The sequence below is a fragment of the Clarias gariepinus genome, chromosome 5 (genome assembly GCF_024256425.1).
Source record: "Clarias gariepinus isolate MV-2021 ecotype Netherlands chromosome 5, CGAR_prim_01v2, whole genome shotgun sequence".
In the NCBI taxonomy this organism is placed as follows: domain Eukaryota; kingdom Metazoa; phylum Chordata; class Actinopteri; order Siluriformes; family Clariidae; genus Clarias; species Clarias gariepinus.
Window position 1 is genome coordinate 32926033 of NC_071104.1, and position 17296 is coordinate 32943328.

The 17296-nt window shown below is 39.9% G+C and overlaps 2 protein-coding genes across 3 annotated transcripts in view; one reads left to right on the forward strand and one right to left on the reverse strand.

The window, feature by feature from the left end:
* The window catches only part of gsk3ba (glycogen synthase kinase 3 beta, genome duplicate a), a 57655-nt gene extending 52104 nt beyond the window's left edge, over positions 1-5551 (forward strand). For both annotated transcript variants that reach the window (XM_053496241.1, XM_053496242.1), the window contains exon 11: positions 1416-5551. In XM_053496241.1, the coding sequence (XP_053352216.1) occupies positions 1416-1486 (71 nt within the window). In that variant the 3' untranslated portion in view covers positions 1487-5551. The remainder of the gene's footprint in view (positions 1-1415) is intronic.
* Positions 5552-8113: 2562 nt separating this feature from the next.
* Positions 8114-17296, reverse strand: part of nr1i2 (nuclear receptor subfamily 1, group I, member 2) — a 38524-nt gene continuing 29341 nt past the window's right edge. Inside the window, exons 4-9 of the mRNA XM_053497313.1 lie at positions 17056-17225; positions 15003-15247; positions 13852-13997; positions 10881-10997; positions 9926-10031; positions 8114-9772 (exon numbers count right to left, since the gene is read on the reverse strand). Coding sequence (XP_053353288.1) covers positions 9631-9772; positions 9926-10031; positions 10881-10997; positions 13852-13997; positions 15003-15247; positions 17056-17225 — 926 coding nt within the window. The 3' untranslated portion in view covers positions 8114-9630. The remainder of the gene's footprint in view (positions 9773-9925; positions 10032-10880; positions 10998-13851; positions 13998-15002; positions 15248-17055; positions 17226-17296) is intronic.

Here is a 17296-nt window from a genome sequence, read left to right on the forward strand (position 1 = left end):
CTTCAGTAATCAGTGGAGAAAAAAAACAAGCTACAATGAGGCTCACACTGATTAAGGAAGCAGCTGTTTTAATCAGAATCCTGACCTTGTTTCAGACCTCGTACGTTCTGACAAATATGAGGGATGTTCAAGTCAAACCAGGACTTGTGGTAAATTGAGTGAAAGAAATCTTTAAGAATAGTTCGGTGTTAAGACTCTTAGCTGCAGTAAAACATTTAAATGGTGCAAACTTAAAAAAAAAGGCTTACGTCCCTGAATGACGATCCGTGAACCCTGGTCCCGGAAAATCTGTTTGTTTAAACACAAAAAAAAAAAGGTACAAAAAAAAAAAAAACTTTTGCATAATAGTTTCTCTTTAATGTAATCCAAAGTCAGTTTACTTAAGTAATAAAAACTATAAAAATGTTAAGGTCAAGTTAATTTTGTGAATAATATCAGGCCAAATGTGTGAATCTTGTCCCGTCTTGGGAGTTTTCAGACCTCATATTGGTTTCAGATGTTCCTTTATATACCGTATGCACCAAAATATACAGTACTGAAACTCACGTACTGAAACTTGTCAACACGGCATACAGTAGCTCCAGCCACACTTGTTCCTAGTAGTGAAAAGGAAGTTGTTGTTGGAAATGGCTCTCTCGACAGAGGGGAAAGTATTCATTGTTGAGTGTTATTTCCACTCTTGTGAATGGGAACCGAGTTTAAAAAATGTGGCAGAACACATTCCTTCCCCACAACCATCCCATTACGCAGATCTCACACCTGATGCCTACTTGTGGGGAACGTTAAAGAAGAGTGTGTTCACCTGAGTAGATCCGCCAAGATCTGTGCCTGCATTATACCAGCAAATCGTCTGCTTTTGTAGACGTCTGCAGCGACCTTCGTTTCGGGAATCCGGGATGAGAATCTGCGTGAACGATACGAACGCCGTCTACACACTTCAAACACTTACATCCCTCATACACGCTAAGTTAACACGCTAATAAGCGTGTACGTCGGTTTCTTTTAGGAGAAAGATGACAACAAGGTGATGGTGTCTTTTCATTTCAGTACTGTATATTTTGTCACGTACTGTATATGTCAACTTTAACGTTTTTTTTAGATAAGAAACCGCCAGCCAAGTCTGTCCCATACAGGAAGTATGAATGCTAGCATGTGTATCCTGAGACCAGTGAAGCCTGGCAGTGTGACATGCTCTAAGAAAAGCACTCAGAATGATATGACAGACGTTCATGGTTCGCTAGGATCGCTGTGATTGGCAGGAGAATGAGTTTAAATTAAAGTATTTACTTCAGATCAACATACATAGTCGCGTGTTAAATCTATTACACTGTACAGTGCACTGTTTTATGGAGAAAATGATTCTGAGTACATTTCCACAGCAGCAGAACCTTCATCTTGACTCTTTTATGTTCCAGATGCCAACAGTGGAGAACGCAGTCAGACCACCAACGCAGCCTCTGCCTCCGCCTCCAACACCTCCACTTGAGTGTCCCGGTTAGTTCACCCCTGCCAGCCCAGCCCAGTCCATCCGGACAACGCCCTGCCCGTTCCCCAGTTCAGTGGGCGGAGTCAAACCCATCCAGCCACCAAACTGCAAGAGCCAAACCATAATGTCACTGCTTTTCCAAGCCATGATAGTGAAGAGAGTGAAAGAGAGAGTGGCACAGGGGGGAAAGATCTCACATCATCATCATCATCATCATCAGTCTCGTGGACAATCTCTTAACGAAAGCAATCCAGTAGCCGAATCCAAAACTCTTCCATCTCAGTTTAGCGAGCCTGCTGTTCAAACTGCCCTCGCTCTCCGGCTCCCCCTCTGTCACACTCTCCTTATCTCTTTTATTATTATTTTTTTCTCAATCCCAGTCTTATACACTCACACACACACACACACATAGCGTCTGAACTTTCTCATTTTCATCCTCCCTCCCCTTCATACCCCGTCACATATAGTGCATGGCTTGAATTTGGTCGGGAGCACTCAGAAACGTAAACAATACAGGAAAAGGCAATTTTGTGCATCATATATAAACAAAAAACATATATACTATATAGAAATTGCATTCGGACTGCATACCAAGCGAAGTAACACAACAAGTGTGCATGATTCAGCAACGAAGCCAAAAGAAAACAAAAGAAAAAAGAAAAAAAGGAATCTGAATGTGCTCTGAAAGAGTTAGTTAGGTTTTTGGAATATTTACATATTGTTTTATTTTGTATTTTTATTTTGCAAGTATATTGAATCAGGGGGATTTTATGAAGTTGTGTAAGGGCGGTGGGGGCGGGGCATTTTTGATTGACATGAGAGACCTGTTTGTCTCTTTTTCTGTGTTTTTGTATTATATATACATATATAAATACATACACAGTTTATATATTTCTTTGCATTATGTAATATATATATATATAAATAGGTGTGTGTGTTTGTGCGTGTATATGAATAAAAGCTCCGCCTCTGGGTTATGTGTATTCTGACCAGAGGAAGCTTTAAATATGGCCGTTTCAGAGGCGGAGCTTTCGCGTGCCGAGTTAAAGATTATATGCATACGTGAACACGGATAAATGAAATCCATACCGAAGAAACGGGCATGCTGTAATTTCCAGCTCACCTTTACAGTTCCGAGCCTGTAGAACTGTAGACCGTGTTCTCATCCAGATTTAACGCTCACGCTCTTTTCTCTCCGTTAGCATCGCTAGTCCTCAGGTTTCTTTCTTTAGTAGTCATATAAGGATTTCCGTCAAAAAAGGCAGGGTTTTTTTTTCAAATTGAATGAAACAATCTATCAAATTCTAGGCTTAAAGTAATCCTGATTAGTTCCGGCTGAACACGAATACAAGAGCACAGTTAGCCGAGACGTCAATTTCTTGAATTAAAGCTCGTAGGCAGACGGCCGCGATGCCGATCGTTCAGAGCGGTGAACCGAGCAGCTGAGCATTTCCTGTTTTCTATGTTAAATCGTCAGTGCTGTGCAGGTGTCGTCGTAACCACTACTGGAACACTTGTCTTTTTTCATTTGTTCTTCCTGTCCCGCTTTCCAGTTTTAAATCATCATCTTAAATGATAAAAGGGTATTTTTTAAATCTAGATGTCTTAAACAAACAAATGTAACGGCGTAAAAATGTAAATACATTACAGGAAGGATGCTCTCTGCCAAATTCTGGCTTGTATGTTTTGTTTTTTATAATTTGTTGTCTTACACACACACACACACACACACACACATATATATATATATATATATATATATACACACATAAACAAAAAAAGATCTACATTGTGCGTGTTTTATGGTTTCTGTATATGTACATATGCTGACCTGAGAACTGTTACCAAGCAAAAAGGAAATCATAACAGAAAAAAAAGAATATATATATCTATCAAATCTCATAAAATGTTGGGGGAAAAAAAGAGGAAAAAAAAAAAAGATCAGGGCAAATCTGAACTGAACTGTTTGTTGGAAACTGTAGATGCTTTCTCCAGCCATATAGTTCAATCTTCTCTGTACAGTAGGTGCCAGCTATATTATTGTAATGATACGTAGTAACTGTATAGTGTATCTAGAGTTTGGAGTGCCTTTGCTTCCATTCACCCCTTTCTACCCCCTCACCCCCTCCTCCTCCTCCTTATCGAACCTCATCCTTTACTCACACAGTACTGTAAACACTCTCTGTGACACTCTGCACGTTTGCTGTTGGTCGGTCGGTCGGTCGGTGTTCAAGCTCTCCTGGCCTACCTCTTTATTTACATCATTGACCCCCGTCAGTCATAACCGTTCGTAACTCGGTCGTAATATTTTTAATGAAACAGTCAGGGGACGACAAAGCTGAGCAGGACATACAGTTTTATTTTATGAACATGCATGCATTTGATGGTTTTAATGTTCCTCAGAGAAACGTAAATGGTTAAATCATTAAACTCCACGCAATAACTGGGGCTGTACCGAAAGTAACATAAAAGTGAGTAGTTTGAGTAACCCTTCTACTAAATCAGGATCCAGGAACGCTCATGTGAGTCCCGCCTTTCATTCCAACCAAGCAAAAGCTACACCTGATAAACTGTTGAAAGCCAAAAAACGAATAATTAAACAGCCACAGCTTGAGTTTGACATCCTCGCTCTATATAAAGGTACTACTCTCTCTACGCCTTCTTTAAACTTTATCGTCCATCCATTCACATCATCAAGAAGCCTGATTATTATTACTTTTATTATTATTATTATTATTATTATTATTATTATAGGATACTTTACCAGCATGTGCAATTTTATCAACCTGTGTTAGTTAATAAACCATGTATGCGACTATTACAGATGTTGTACAATCCAGTGTTGATGTATAGCGATTTCATCTTAATCGTTTTTAAAATATTTTACATTTTTAGTTCACTATTTTAGCAGGACATGTGGTCTTCACATGATGTGCTGATATTTAGCATAAAAGCACCAGGACGTCCCCTGATGTTGTCACATCACTTGTCTGTTTATAATGAAATACTATTCGAACCCGTTTAGCAGTTCATTACATTAAAACCAATTACTAGACTTACTAGGGGTGTTGTTCAGACTGTGTGTTGGCATGGCAACACATAACACCCTGATTCTCATCTGATTGATAGAGCGAAATTAAGCAAAATATTTGGGGGATGTGATGTCTAAAAATATATGGTGTTCGGTATTTAAACATGGTATTCATTTTATTTTAAAAGAACTGTTGTATAAAAGCAATATCGCACTCGCAGCTGTGCTGGCGTACCGAATACCGTGCCGATATTCAATACAAAAGCACTCTCGCTCATGCAGTATTGCTTAAGTGACACCCAGAACAATCCATGGTGGGGATTATTTTATTTTTGAGGGGGGTTTTTTTTCAGCCAGTATTTGTTAGAGATCTGATGACGTTTTAAATCACGTGTAGGTGTGTTCTGTGTGCGTGTATGTGTGCGTTTTCTCAACCCTAGGTCGTAATGTCACACTTACAGGCAATAACTCCTCAGCGTACACACTTGTGTTCAGCCGACCGGCAGCAGCATTTGCAGGGCGTCACGTAGCACCCACAATCCTCCACTCCTCCAGCTTCCCTCCTCTGTAAAGCTCGCTTTGTAAATTTTTTGCATTCGTAGACATATTACTTTTCACCAACCGTGTGACCACTTCTTATGAGGTAAACCTTAAATAAGAGTAAAGACAGGTATAAAAATGGAAAAGCCAAAAAATAATAATGTTAGCTATATTCATACCTTTACATCGCATTACATACATCAAGAAAAAAAAGGTGTCTTGGTTTAAAGTGAAAATAAAGGAAAAAAAAATCCAACCTGTATAACATTACTACTACTTGAATGCTTCTGTTTGTGACTGATTTTTTATTATTATTATTATTATTATTTTAATTTTAAGTATATACATCTTTATTTCTGTGAAGGTATGCTAAATGTCTCCTTTTCTTTGTAAATAATGTCCGTTTTTGTTCCTCGGTGTGACTCGGATTCAGAGAATAGTTACCTGGTACTGTAATTTGCATTAAATAAACAGTAGGATAGCTTGGAAATGAACATTACACTGTCTGTCTTGTTTTTTTGTCCTTTATTGTGTAACATTATGAAAGCAGAGGTGTAAGGCTGAGTCCAAAATGAGTCCAAAATGACTCCTGAACCCAGCGGTACTCCTCCATGTGCATTATAAAGGTGAGTAGTCCTGAAGGTCTTTCCTTTATTATTGCCCATGTTGTTCTCTGGGAAATATTTTGTATTATATAAAATGTTCACTGGTGTTATTAGTCATCAGGAAGTTGTAGGTACAGTGCCTTGCAAATGTATTTACCCCCCTCCTTGGGATTTTTCATGTTGTCTTCTATTATAACCTAAAATTTAAATGTTTTTTTTCTTTATCTGAATTTTATGTGATGGCTCTGCACAAAAAAAAGAATAAAATTGGTGAAGTAAAAAAATGTAATGTGAAAATTGGCATGTACTGTACGTATGTATTCACCCCCTTTGCTATGAAGCCCCTTAAAAGTTTTAGTGCAACCAATTACATTCAGAAGTCATTAGTAATTAGTGAAATGCCGTTTACTGTATGCAATCTAAGTGTGATATGATCTGTCAGTTTAAACACACTTTTCTAAAAAAAAAAACAGCTGTTCTAAGAAAACAGATGTTAGGTTTTATAAAAGTCTTAACCCTACTGTATCTGCTCCAGGGGTGCTGTCTCCTGGCTCATCCTGTGTTCTAACCCCAGCTTTCTAACTGAAACATGAAAATAATGTCACTGTATACTGTATGTGACAGCTGGATCTTAATTATATAAAATTTTATCAAATTTAAGGTGGTGTATTGATTAGCATTGTGGCCTCCCACCTTCAGTGTTGAGGCATTCCCAGAGTGATGATATTAAGCATAAAAGCACCAGGTCGGGGTCTGTGTGTGTGGAGTTTACATGTTTCCCTGTGCTTGGTGGATTTCCTCCGGGTACTTTGTTTTCCTCCCACAGTCCAAAGACATGCATATTAGGCTACTTTGTGTTCCCAAATTGCCTGTTTGAATGAGTCTGTGTGTGTGTGTGTGTGTCCTGCAATAGATTGGCCCCCTGTCCAGTATATACCCCACCTTGTGCCCAAAGTTTCCTGGAATAGGCTTCAGGCCTGATATAGCTGTCTTCTTAATGGAGGAATGTGACCTGAATGTACTCAATGCACAGGAAATCCTCCTATATGTCCTTTTTGTCTTCCCTGATGTCACTGCCATATTCCAGGACTTAAAGTGTGAAAGAATGTGGTTCTGGGAGCGCGAGGAGTCATCTTCACACACACACTGGCCACCACACTACATGCCATACATAATATTGGATAGTGTTATCACAAGTTCTTTTTAGTCTTCTTTACCTCTTTATACTTACTGTAAGTGTAACAGCTTGCACATCAGAAACGTAGCTCAGAGCCAAGTGCTCAGAAATAACAAGTTCTGTTTGCCACATGTCCTAAACTTTTATCTTTCTTTCTTTTATGCAGGACATTGATACTACGCTTTGTAATCATTTAAGTGCATCAATATTTGTGTTTTTTTTTTTTTTTTACAGAATGTCATGTCTGTAAAAATCAAAACGCACCACCACATCTGCTTGTACGGCCATTCTGCATCGTCCAGGGAAATGAACATCATGTATAAAAAGTTAAGGTGGTATAAATACATACAATACGACTTCATTTACCGGGTTTATGCAACCTTTATTTAAAAGGCATCAATGAACAACACATTAACTTTAAACATCTCATTTATTTTCCTGAGTTACAACATCTGTACAAATATCCAGCCAGAAACAGACCTGAGAGGTTTGACTGAACATTGATCGTTCGTTGTCTTGTGTAAACCATTTGTTTGCTTTATCAAACCTGTACATCTACATTTAAAGCATTACTGCACACACTGAAAAAAAAAAAAATAAAATATATATATATATATATATATATATATATATTTTTTTTTTTTTTTGAGTGACACATTCATTTTGTCACATTAGCAAATATACGGCTGTTTAAGCCTCGTGACCTGACCGAGCATCAGACTGACATCGAGCTGGTCTTCTGAGCTTTAATTGGCTGTAACTTTTTTCTTTAAAAAAAAAAAAAAAAAAAAACACCCGTAAACTACAGGGCTGTGCTAAAAACATCCCCGTGCTGGTGATCGTGTTTACACACAAGTACTTTTAGGATCCATGTACCCAAATATGCTATTTTCTCCCTGATTGACACACGTCTGCCATGTTAACCCATAAAATGCCAGCATCACTATATCCATGTAGCATTTCATGCAACAAATCTTTCATCTTTCACCCCCCTGTAGTGTCCTTCACTGAGGTACATATTACACATGAAATCCCACGAAATAAAACATTACTGTAGTATCACACCTCGTTTCTTTTGTAATAAAAATTATTTCAACACACACACATCTCACGGAAAACACATAACGTTTAAGTCTTTACGTCTTTCTACTGTATCTCTCGCAACTTTCTTGTTTTTGTTGTCAGGTTCATAGAACTGTGAATGTTCTTTCCACAGACATCACGCTTGCAGCTTTAAGGTTGATACACACTAATGGACATGTACACACACACACACACACACAAAAAACAGAATAATTTAATGCACGGCAAAGTAATGCTTTGGAATAAAACTTTAAACACATCACAAATATACTGTGGAACACAAATGGGCACCGGACTTATCTAAATGTTACTGTCTGCATTTATTATTATTATTATTATTATTATTACATTTACTTTCAGATGATCAATTTAATGCCATTAGATGACATTAACTATTCTAGATTATCTAGAGGTAATTAAGAGAAGCACATGCGAACCGTGTAGCATGTGACATGACTTTGCATTGATGTGATTTATTCCAGGAAATCGGAAACTCCAAGCTCCCCGGACAAAAAAGCAGTCACGCATTCTTTTTCCTTTCCTAATACTTGGTTATGCCTCCTCTGACCACGCCTCCTTAACTTTGTGCAATCATCCTCTCATCGTCTATAGGGATTTATCCTGTATAGGGGGCCTAGAGCCTATCCCAGGAGACATGGGGCATTCTACGGGCAACGCCAATCAGCATGTCTTTGAATTATGGAAACCAGAGTACCCAGAGGAAACCCACCAGGCACGGGAGAGAACATGCAAACCTCATGCACACAAACCCAGAGGTGGGAATCGAACCCAGATCCTGGAGGTGCAAGGCGACAGTGCTAACCACTACACCACTGAGACACTCTGTAATTTTATTACTATTTTAAAGAACGGTTTACATTAGGTCAGTGTGAGCATCCCTCAGTCTCTCCCTCACAAAGGCCAAGGTTTGATTTTCCAAAGATGACCCACAGCCAACCACCGTCAGCGCACTCTCAGTGCCGGCCCCAAGCCCAGGTACTATATCCAGCCAGTTTTGGTGTTCAGGCTGGATAAGGATGTTTGGGTTTGTTTTGGGAGCAGCTCATGGTCTACGTAGGTCTTTGTGCTAGTCTTACCGGAGGAGATAAATAGGGTCCAGTGTTTGTTTTTTTCTATCATACATGGCTCTGGTGGAATCTCTCCATGGGCTCTGGCTCAGATTAAGTGCAGAAGAGATCGCAATCACACAAGGCCAATAATGCACACAAGTTTAAAAGCTTAGCAGTAAGTAGTAACTTAAACAACATTGAAGCAACACCTTTTTTTCCTTCACAAAAACAAAAAACAAAAAACAAAACACTTCCTGATTTCCTGCCGTCTTCTTCAGTTTTCAAAAACTGACTAATCAGTTTTGACAACATGGCCATTAATGTTTAATGATGTTGGCATACACATGGCGTGTGTTAGTGTTTCAATCTCTAGCCCGGCTTTGAGCTCCGCTTTTTACGAGACGGTGATATGTAGAATTGGTGTACATCCCATTCTGGTTCAGTCTTCAGCCTGACTTTCATTCACAGGACTTTCACACCTAACCCCCAAGATCTGTCCAGCATTAAAATCATATTTCATTTGATACGTTCTCATTTACACCAGAATCGTCCATGTGTTCCGGGATCGAGTCTGTGCCGCTCAGCCGTGAGGGTTGAGGTTCTCTTGCTGTGGTCGAATCTAATGACGTGACCTCTGGTCAACACTGTCTGCTCACGATCTCCAGAATGAGGGGAGACATTTCTGGCTGGATGTCCTGAATCTGCAGCACCTGTTTAGTGTGTTCCTCGTTCATAGTCCTCATTTCAGTCAGGCAGGCCATGATTTTTGGGAAAAGCAATCTGTGCAGAGGGAGGCAAGGGTCGAAGGTCAGAAGAGAATGCTTGGTGTTCGTAAAGTGCAAATACACAGCTATAAAAGTTCCTGTATGTAATGAATTTCAGGATTTGAGTAACAGAGACGAGAGGTTATGCTATGACATCATGATCTCTTACTGTTTCTCCGGGCCGCTCCGCTTCACGCTGATGTAGTTCTTTAGTGTGAGAGCTAATATCTCCTGAAACTCATCGATCTCTCTGTGCTGCGTCACACCCGGCCGGTCTGAACACATTCACACATTCACACACACACACACACACACAAAGAAAAACACATGGTGAAGCACAAAAATGAGTTTAGTGTAAGCCATTTGTATGTCTTTATTATATGGATAAAGCAATCAAGGAATACGAAAGTATTTTTATTCATGTATATCACGTATTCTGTACAGAGTCATGAGGGGACTGGAGCCTACAGGGAACCCCAACCCTGGAGGTGTAGGTCGACAGTGCTAACCACTACACCACAACAAAAAATAACAGTTTTTCTTCTGGATGCTTCATTTTTGTTTTGACATATGTACATAAATACCTGTTAACTCCATCCCTCTGCCACTAGGTGGTGGTAAAAACATTGTGTTTTTGAGTTTATTCTATCTGAAACCAACACTTACTCACTCACTCGCTCGTACTGTATATACCGCTTTATCCTGTATTTAGGGTCGCGGGGGGCCTGGAGCCTATCCCAGGCGACTCAAGGCACAAGGCGGGGTACACCCTGCATAGGGCGCCAATCCATCACAGGGCACACACACATACACACACTCTCAGACACACCCACACACCATGGGCAACTTGGAAACGCCAATTAACACCAAGCACGGGGAGAACACGCAAACTCCATGCACACAGACCTGAGGTTCGAATCGAATCTTCGGCCCTGGAGGTGTGAGGCCACAGTGCTAACCACTACGCCACCGTGCCGCCCTGAAACTAACATTGGCATGATATTTTAGCCACATGACCAGATGATCTAAGGAGGAAGCACTAAAACATTGGTCGCATGATTCAAATTAATCTGTACAATGGTTAAAGTTGAGCTTGATGTAACGTTAATGTGTGTGTATTGTACCTGGTGAGAAGAGTGAGATTGCCTGCATCAGGACATACTCTTCCTCGTCTAAGCCCAGCCTGCGCAGTCTGTAATGGAACTTCATCAGGGGATCCAACAGGTGGCGCTGAAAACCAGCTGTTTCGAGATGCAACAGAGAGAGGAAAGTAGACAAAGCATGGATAATTGGATAATAGTGTATTGTGCAGTAAAGACAGAAAAATGTGGACTAGAGTCAGTACATAAACACCATGATCTATATGGTCATGGTTACGTTTTTCTGATAAAATAACTCATAAAAGCCCTGCGTACCCAGAATGATACGCTGTGTATTGCAGATTCGATAAGAGATTAAAACATAGTTAGCACAGGTACTGAGCCTCCTTCATACTGAGATATTTCGAAGAAAATTGATTTCTATCTATCTATCTATCTATCTATCTATCTATCTATCTCAGTACTCTGAAAACTTGCCTATCTGGCTACTAAAACAACGATGACCACTTTCTGTGGCCTCTGACATCCAGGGTCCGGGTTCGATTCACGGCTTGATGGGTTTCCTCTGTGTACTACGGTTTCCTCCCACAGTCCAAAGACATGCCGATCATCCTAATTGGGGCTCCAGTGTGTGTGAATGAGTGTGTGAGTGTGAGTGTGTGTGTATGCATGTATTAGTATCAGGGTGATATTGACTGGCTGAAATGCTAAAACATCAAATTTTCGTTCCAGTGGCACAACCTTGAGTATCAACTAACAATATAGCTCCTTTTACGAAATTGCGAGTTCGATTCCCGGGTGATGCTGTAACCTCTCGCAGCCGGAGGTCTAGAGAGAGCTGATTGGCCGAGCTCTCCCAGAGGGGAGGGGTGAGAGGTACTTCACGCTCCCACATTAATACGGCTCTACAGCCAATCGGGGGCGTCTGTGAGCTCACGCAAGCGGAAGGAGCGGATAGCGCTGTCCTTCCAACTGAGTGGTAGTAGTAGCCTTAATGTGGAGCCCCCTAGTGATGGAGGAATTGGACACGACTAAATAAAAAAATTAAAAATAATAAAATAAAATATCCATTTTTATATTACACCACTTTCTTTAAAAGTTAAACTGTATGTACATAAATACCTGTTAATTCCATCCATTCCATTTGATTTTGAAAAAATATCCCTTTTAAATTATGTATAAATACAATATAAATCAAAATTTTTTTTAAAAGAAAAAAAAAAACAGACAAGTATCTTTGCACGTAAACATTTGCAGTTTTGAAAGTAAAGTTTCTTTTTCAAGTCTAATTCTAATCTCTGCTGTGAAAAACTCCCAGACTCGATGTGACGGAGCAGCAGGAGATTGCAGACAGTCAGCTGGTGAGCTGTACACTCAGAGTTAGCGGTACACTCTGAGCTCAAATTCTGCTATTTATTATTGCTTGTTATCCGACTTAGACTTTCAAAGCCACCCACCCTGAAATGATCATCCGTTCATTTCAGATCAGAACAAAATCAATGCCTGACCGAGTCTCTGTCTCCAAGCCGATGCTGTATACTCCCCTGTAGGCTTCGTATCAGCTAACCTCGTCCTCACGGCTAATCTGAGCGTGACTCGGCACAGAGCAGAGGTTATACGCTACAGTGGAACGATGTATTACTGCACATGACCTTTATTACCGGCTCAGTTGTTCCGCAGGTGAGATTCAGCCTCTCTCAGTGACAGGTTCAGCTTTCTGTGGCACGATCTGTGCCTTCCTGTTCTCCATCATTACTGCGTAAAAACCACCTGCTGGTTTCCTCCACATGGCTAAAGCTTGTTAGCGTGCCCCTTACTTCACTGTCTTGTTAGCGGAGGTGAAGCGATTCTGACACTTTGTCCTGAGGAGTTAATAATGCTTGGTGGCAAACTGGCTAAAGACTGAGATCTATCAATAGCACGAGAGTGAAACGTGAATGAAGCAGGGGAAAAATGTCCGCACAACTGAAGATCTAACCTACGGGTTGTTTCATTCTCGAATATTTCATGAATTTAATGATACTTTAAACACAAATTGTTGCCCACTGTTTAATTACACTATAGTTTATGAACTGAATTCTGAATTTCTTTCTTCTTGAAATTATGACAGCTGTCTCTAAAAGATAAAAATTTGGTTCCTTTTGGTTCTTTCTTTGACTTCTAACACTGGACTTTCTTGCCGCACTAATCAGTGACTGGCCGTAGATGTCCGTGTCCCAAAACAAAGCCACATTTTTGCCCTAAATTGATCTAATGTCTAGTATATGAGCACAATAAGCAGTTTTATACACTGCCTGACCAAAAAAGGCACAATTATAGAACGGTCAAATTAATTAAAATCGCTTAAACACTTTTTGAAGGTGAGAACTCACAGGATTAGGACTAAACAGTGGGTGTTCATGAGAAATTCACTCAATAATAAGACTAATCAGAACAAAAAAGGCTCCGATTTGCTAGAAGCATAAAGACTGGACTTTGGGGCAACGAAAAAAGGTCATGTGGGTGGTCTGATGTGTCCAGATCGAACCTATTCCAGAGAACTGGGTGACAAAGGAAGCGAATAAAATGATGCATAGTGTCCACTGTACAATCCTCTGGAGGCAGTGTTATGATCCGAGGTTGTACTGTATATACCTTGGAATAATAATAAAAAAATCAACATAACACTGCAAAAATAACTTTTTTAAATTATTTTTTAACGTTGCTGCTCTTCATGCTTTAATGCCCTCAAAATAGAACAGCCCTCAAAAAGCAGCACATCACACCTGCAACATGTTCATCAGATTTTCTCTTGAGCTGAAGCCCAACCCCAAGAGTTTTTACACTTGATAGTCTGGTTTTCATTCAACGGTCCAACCGAAATTAATCAAAATGACAAATTTTACTGATTTGTTGCCATTTTCTTTGAATCTCGAATATTGAATTTTAAGTCCATAAATAGATCATTAAATGGCTGAGAATACTGACTTGTATCTAGCAGTCTGATGAGACTCACCACGTTGGGCATCGTTCATGCAGTACTTCAGCGAGCCGCATTCCCAAATGCCCGTCTTTTCGTTAAACAGCATGTTAAAGCGCATTTGGACGATCTCGAATGCACACCCTTTCAGCAGTGCGATCTGATCCTCTATTGATAGAGCTCTAGAAACACACACAAACACAGTTCCATTTCTAGAAGGAAAATACAAAATTGGATGGAAAAAAAAGCATTTACATAGATATCAGATAAAGAAGCTCTGCCTCATGAAGAACAGTAAAAACCGATAGTAAATGCTTTTTGAATGCTTTAACAATATTTTTTTTTTATTAATAATGCACACTATTATTATTATTATTATTAGTAGTATTATTAAAATAAAATAAACTACCACTTATTACATTTTCATTATTAATTGCAACTGTTAATATACTGTACGAGAAAAAAAATGATTGACAGTTACTTTTTAATGGGGCGAGCTTTTTAAAGAAGGAAGGAACGATCCCTGATGAGATGACTCGGAGTTCACTGCAGTTCATTCCTTCCTATACACATTCAGCAAGTGCAACACCTGGCTAAGCACATTAGCGTAGTAAGGGATTATGTAGACAAACCAAAGGTAGTTTTTGTTCTCATAACTATGTTTTGTTATTCAAATCAAAATCACATCCACAAGTCCTGCTTTGACTTAAACACCCCTTGTCATTTTCAAATGATGGTAATTGGACCAAATTCTGGAGCTAAATGATCCTCTTGGTGTGAGCTACAGAACGAGACATACAAATAACATTCATGGTCATTCTGTCATGATTTCAGCACTAATTAACAAAAAGTAAAACTGTTGCTCTACTGAAAAACACCAGACAGATGCTGGACCCCTACTGTACCTGCTTATGCCTCTAGTCACACTATTCTATATTCTAAAGCAACGTAAATTCTTATATCTTAAAGTCTTGAATTATAGACACTAGTGCAATTTATTTCAGGATGATGTTTTGGATTATCTTTGGTTTTTCTTTGAGATTTGTGCAAAAAATTTGCTTTATGTACAGTATAGATCATCTAGCAGGCAGTCAGGCTGGACGGACATCAACAGGAACCTTAGGAACCTCAGCCACAGATTTTTGTGGATATCAAAACTTAACAGTCTTGAACGCTGTGTACTGTACCTGAAGGTTTTGATGAGCTTGGCGTAGCTGGTGACCTTCTGGATCATGTAGGTGCTGAGGTCTGTGATGTGAGGAAGGCTGGTGAACTTGAGTTTTCTTTCTTTACTGTTTTCATCTTCTTCAGTCTGGGCGAGATAGGAGCCGTGCCTGATGGCCTCCTCTACGTCCTCCATCCTCTCAGTCTCAGGAGAATGCTGATGGCTGACTGAAGGCTCCTGGGGGTACACAGCATCACGGTCCAGTGGCTGTGGACCACACACACACACACACACACACACACACACACCACCTTACCACAGGGAAGACAACTGTTTGTGTGCAAATTCTTGTTTGTTACCTGACTCTCTCACTCATTGTGTATACCGCTGTATTCAGGGTCTCAAGGGGCCTGGAGCCTATCCCAGGAGACTTAGGTACTTAAGGTACACTAGACAGGGGGCCAACCCATCACAGGGCACACAAACTACAGGAATTTGGGAATGCCAATTAAACTAATCTGCATATCTTTGGACTGTGGAAGGAAACCGAAGAACCTGGAGGAAACCCACCAAGCACAGGGAGAACATGAACACTGAGACGGGAATCGAACCCAGTGCTAACCACTAAGCCACCGTGTCGCCTTTGCATGTTACCTTGGAAAAAAAAAACATAAATGTAACCCAGCTAAAGTCTTTTTTTATTATTCCTACATGTACTGTATATAGAATGGTTTTGTAGAAAACTGTGAATCACAAAAAAGACCTGAGCTGGGTTTTTCACAGACTGAGTCACAAAGACCAGTTTATTTCCTTTCTTTATTAGGCTGAAAAGCAGAAACTGGGCTGTAAAAGATAATACATTAAAGCAATCGCTGTATCTGTATTCAGTCCTCTATATATTAAAAAAAAAAGGCAGAATTTAGCAAACAACTCCTGGGGGCATTTAGTATTGCCCACTATTTTTTATTTTTTTTTGGCTTCATTTTTGTTACATAAAAAATGGCACGGTGAAAAAAGTTATATGAGGTTGAATTTGCCTAATAATAAGACCCAATCTAATAAGACCAGATGATTTTCCTGATTTATTTATTTATTTTTACGAGGGCTGTCAATATTAACAGTGTAATGATCATGATCAATCTATACATTTCATCGCATTACTATTTATTACCGCAAATTAACGATAAGAGCAATTTTGACCCCAATGGCGTCCCATAATTGCAGCGCAGTTACCCGGTTGTGTGATAATGGCGTGTTTAACGCAGATAATGAAATGACTGAGGAGACATCACCAGGTGTGCTGAACGGCAAGTTTCATTACAAAAAGCTTTTAAATTAAAGCTTACGTGAAGCTAAAGTTGTATACTCAAGCTGGTTCCAAGGGGAATGCTTTTTATAAGAATACCTTAAACATAAGCTGTGGGAGTGGTGGCTCAGACGGCCAAGGCTCTAGGTTGTTGACCGTCAGGTTTTAGCCCTGTCGCTGGAGAGTTGCCGTGATCTATACTACCCAGTTACTGCATGCGGTGCCGGTCCCATTTGAGAGATTTTAATTAGACATTTGTTAAAACTAATGTTTGAGATTTTATTAAACTGCATAATCTGTTTTCTCTAACCATTTTTTTTGCATTCATGTATTCCAACATTCCACATTTATAGTACAGGGTAATCCCACTCACTCACTCATCATCTATACCGCTTCATCCTATACACAGGGTTCTTTTTTTCATGATGCACCTTCACCATGTGTTTAAGTGATTAGAAAGTTGACATGGAGGCACGGTGGTTTAGTGGTTAGTACTGTCTCCTTGCACCTTCACGGTCTGGTTTCGATTCCTGGCCAGATTCAATTCCCGTCTCTGTGTGCATGGAGTTTGCATGTTCTCCCTGTGCTTGATGGGTTTCCTCCGGATACTCCGGTTTCCTCCCACATCCCAAAGATCTGCAGAGTAAGCTAATTGGTGTCCACAAATTGCCCTTAATGTGGTTGATGTTTTTCGGCCAGGCAAAGTAAATTGTGCTGGTTACGGTAATATGTTAATTAAAAAATAATAATGATAAGAGGAAAAGCTGACCCGGAACTGCCTGAAGTCAGAGAAGGTCATGTCGAATGTTTTTGTATGAGCCGTGAGCAGCTCCTGAATGAGGGCTTCTTGTTTTTGCGTGAGCAAAGCAGGTTCCTCGGACAACTTTTTCTTCCGAATAAGCATCCTCCGTTTCTCCACAGCCTCATCTGACATGATCACTGACACACACACATAGACACACACACACAGACCCATACACGCACACACACAAAAGCATCATGAGCATCTG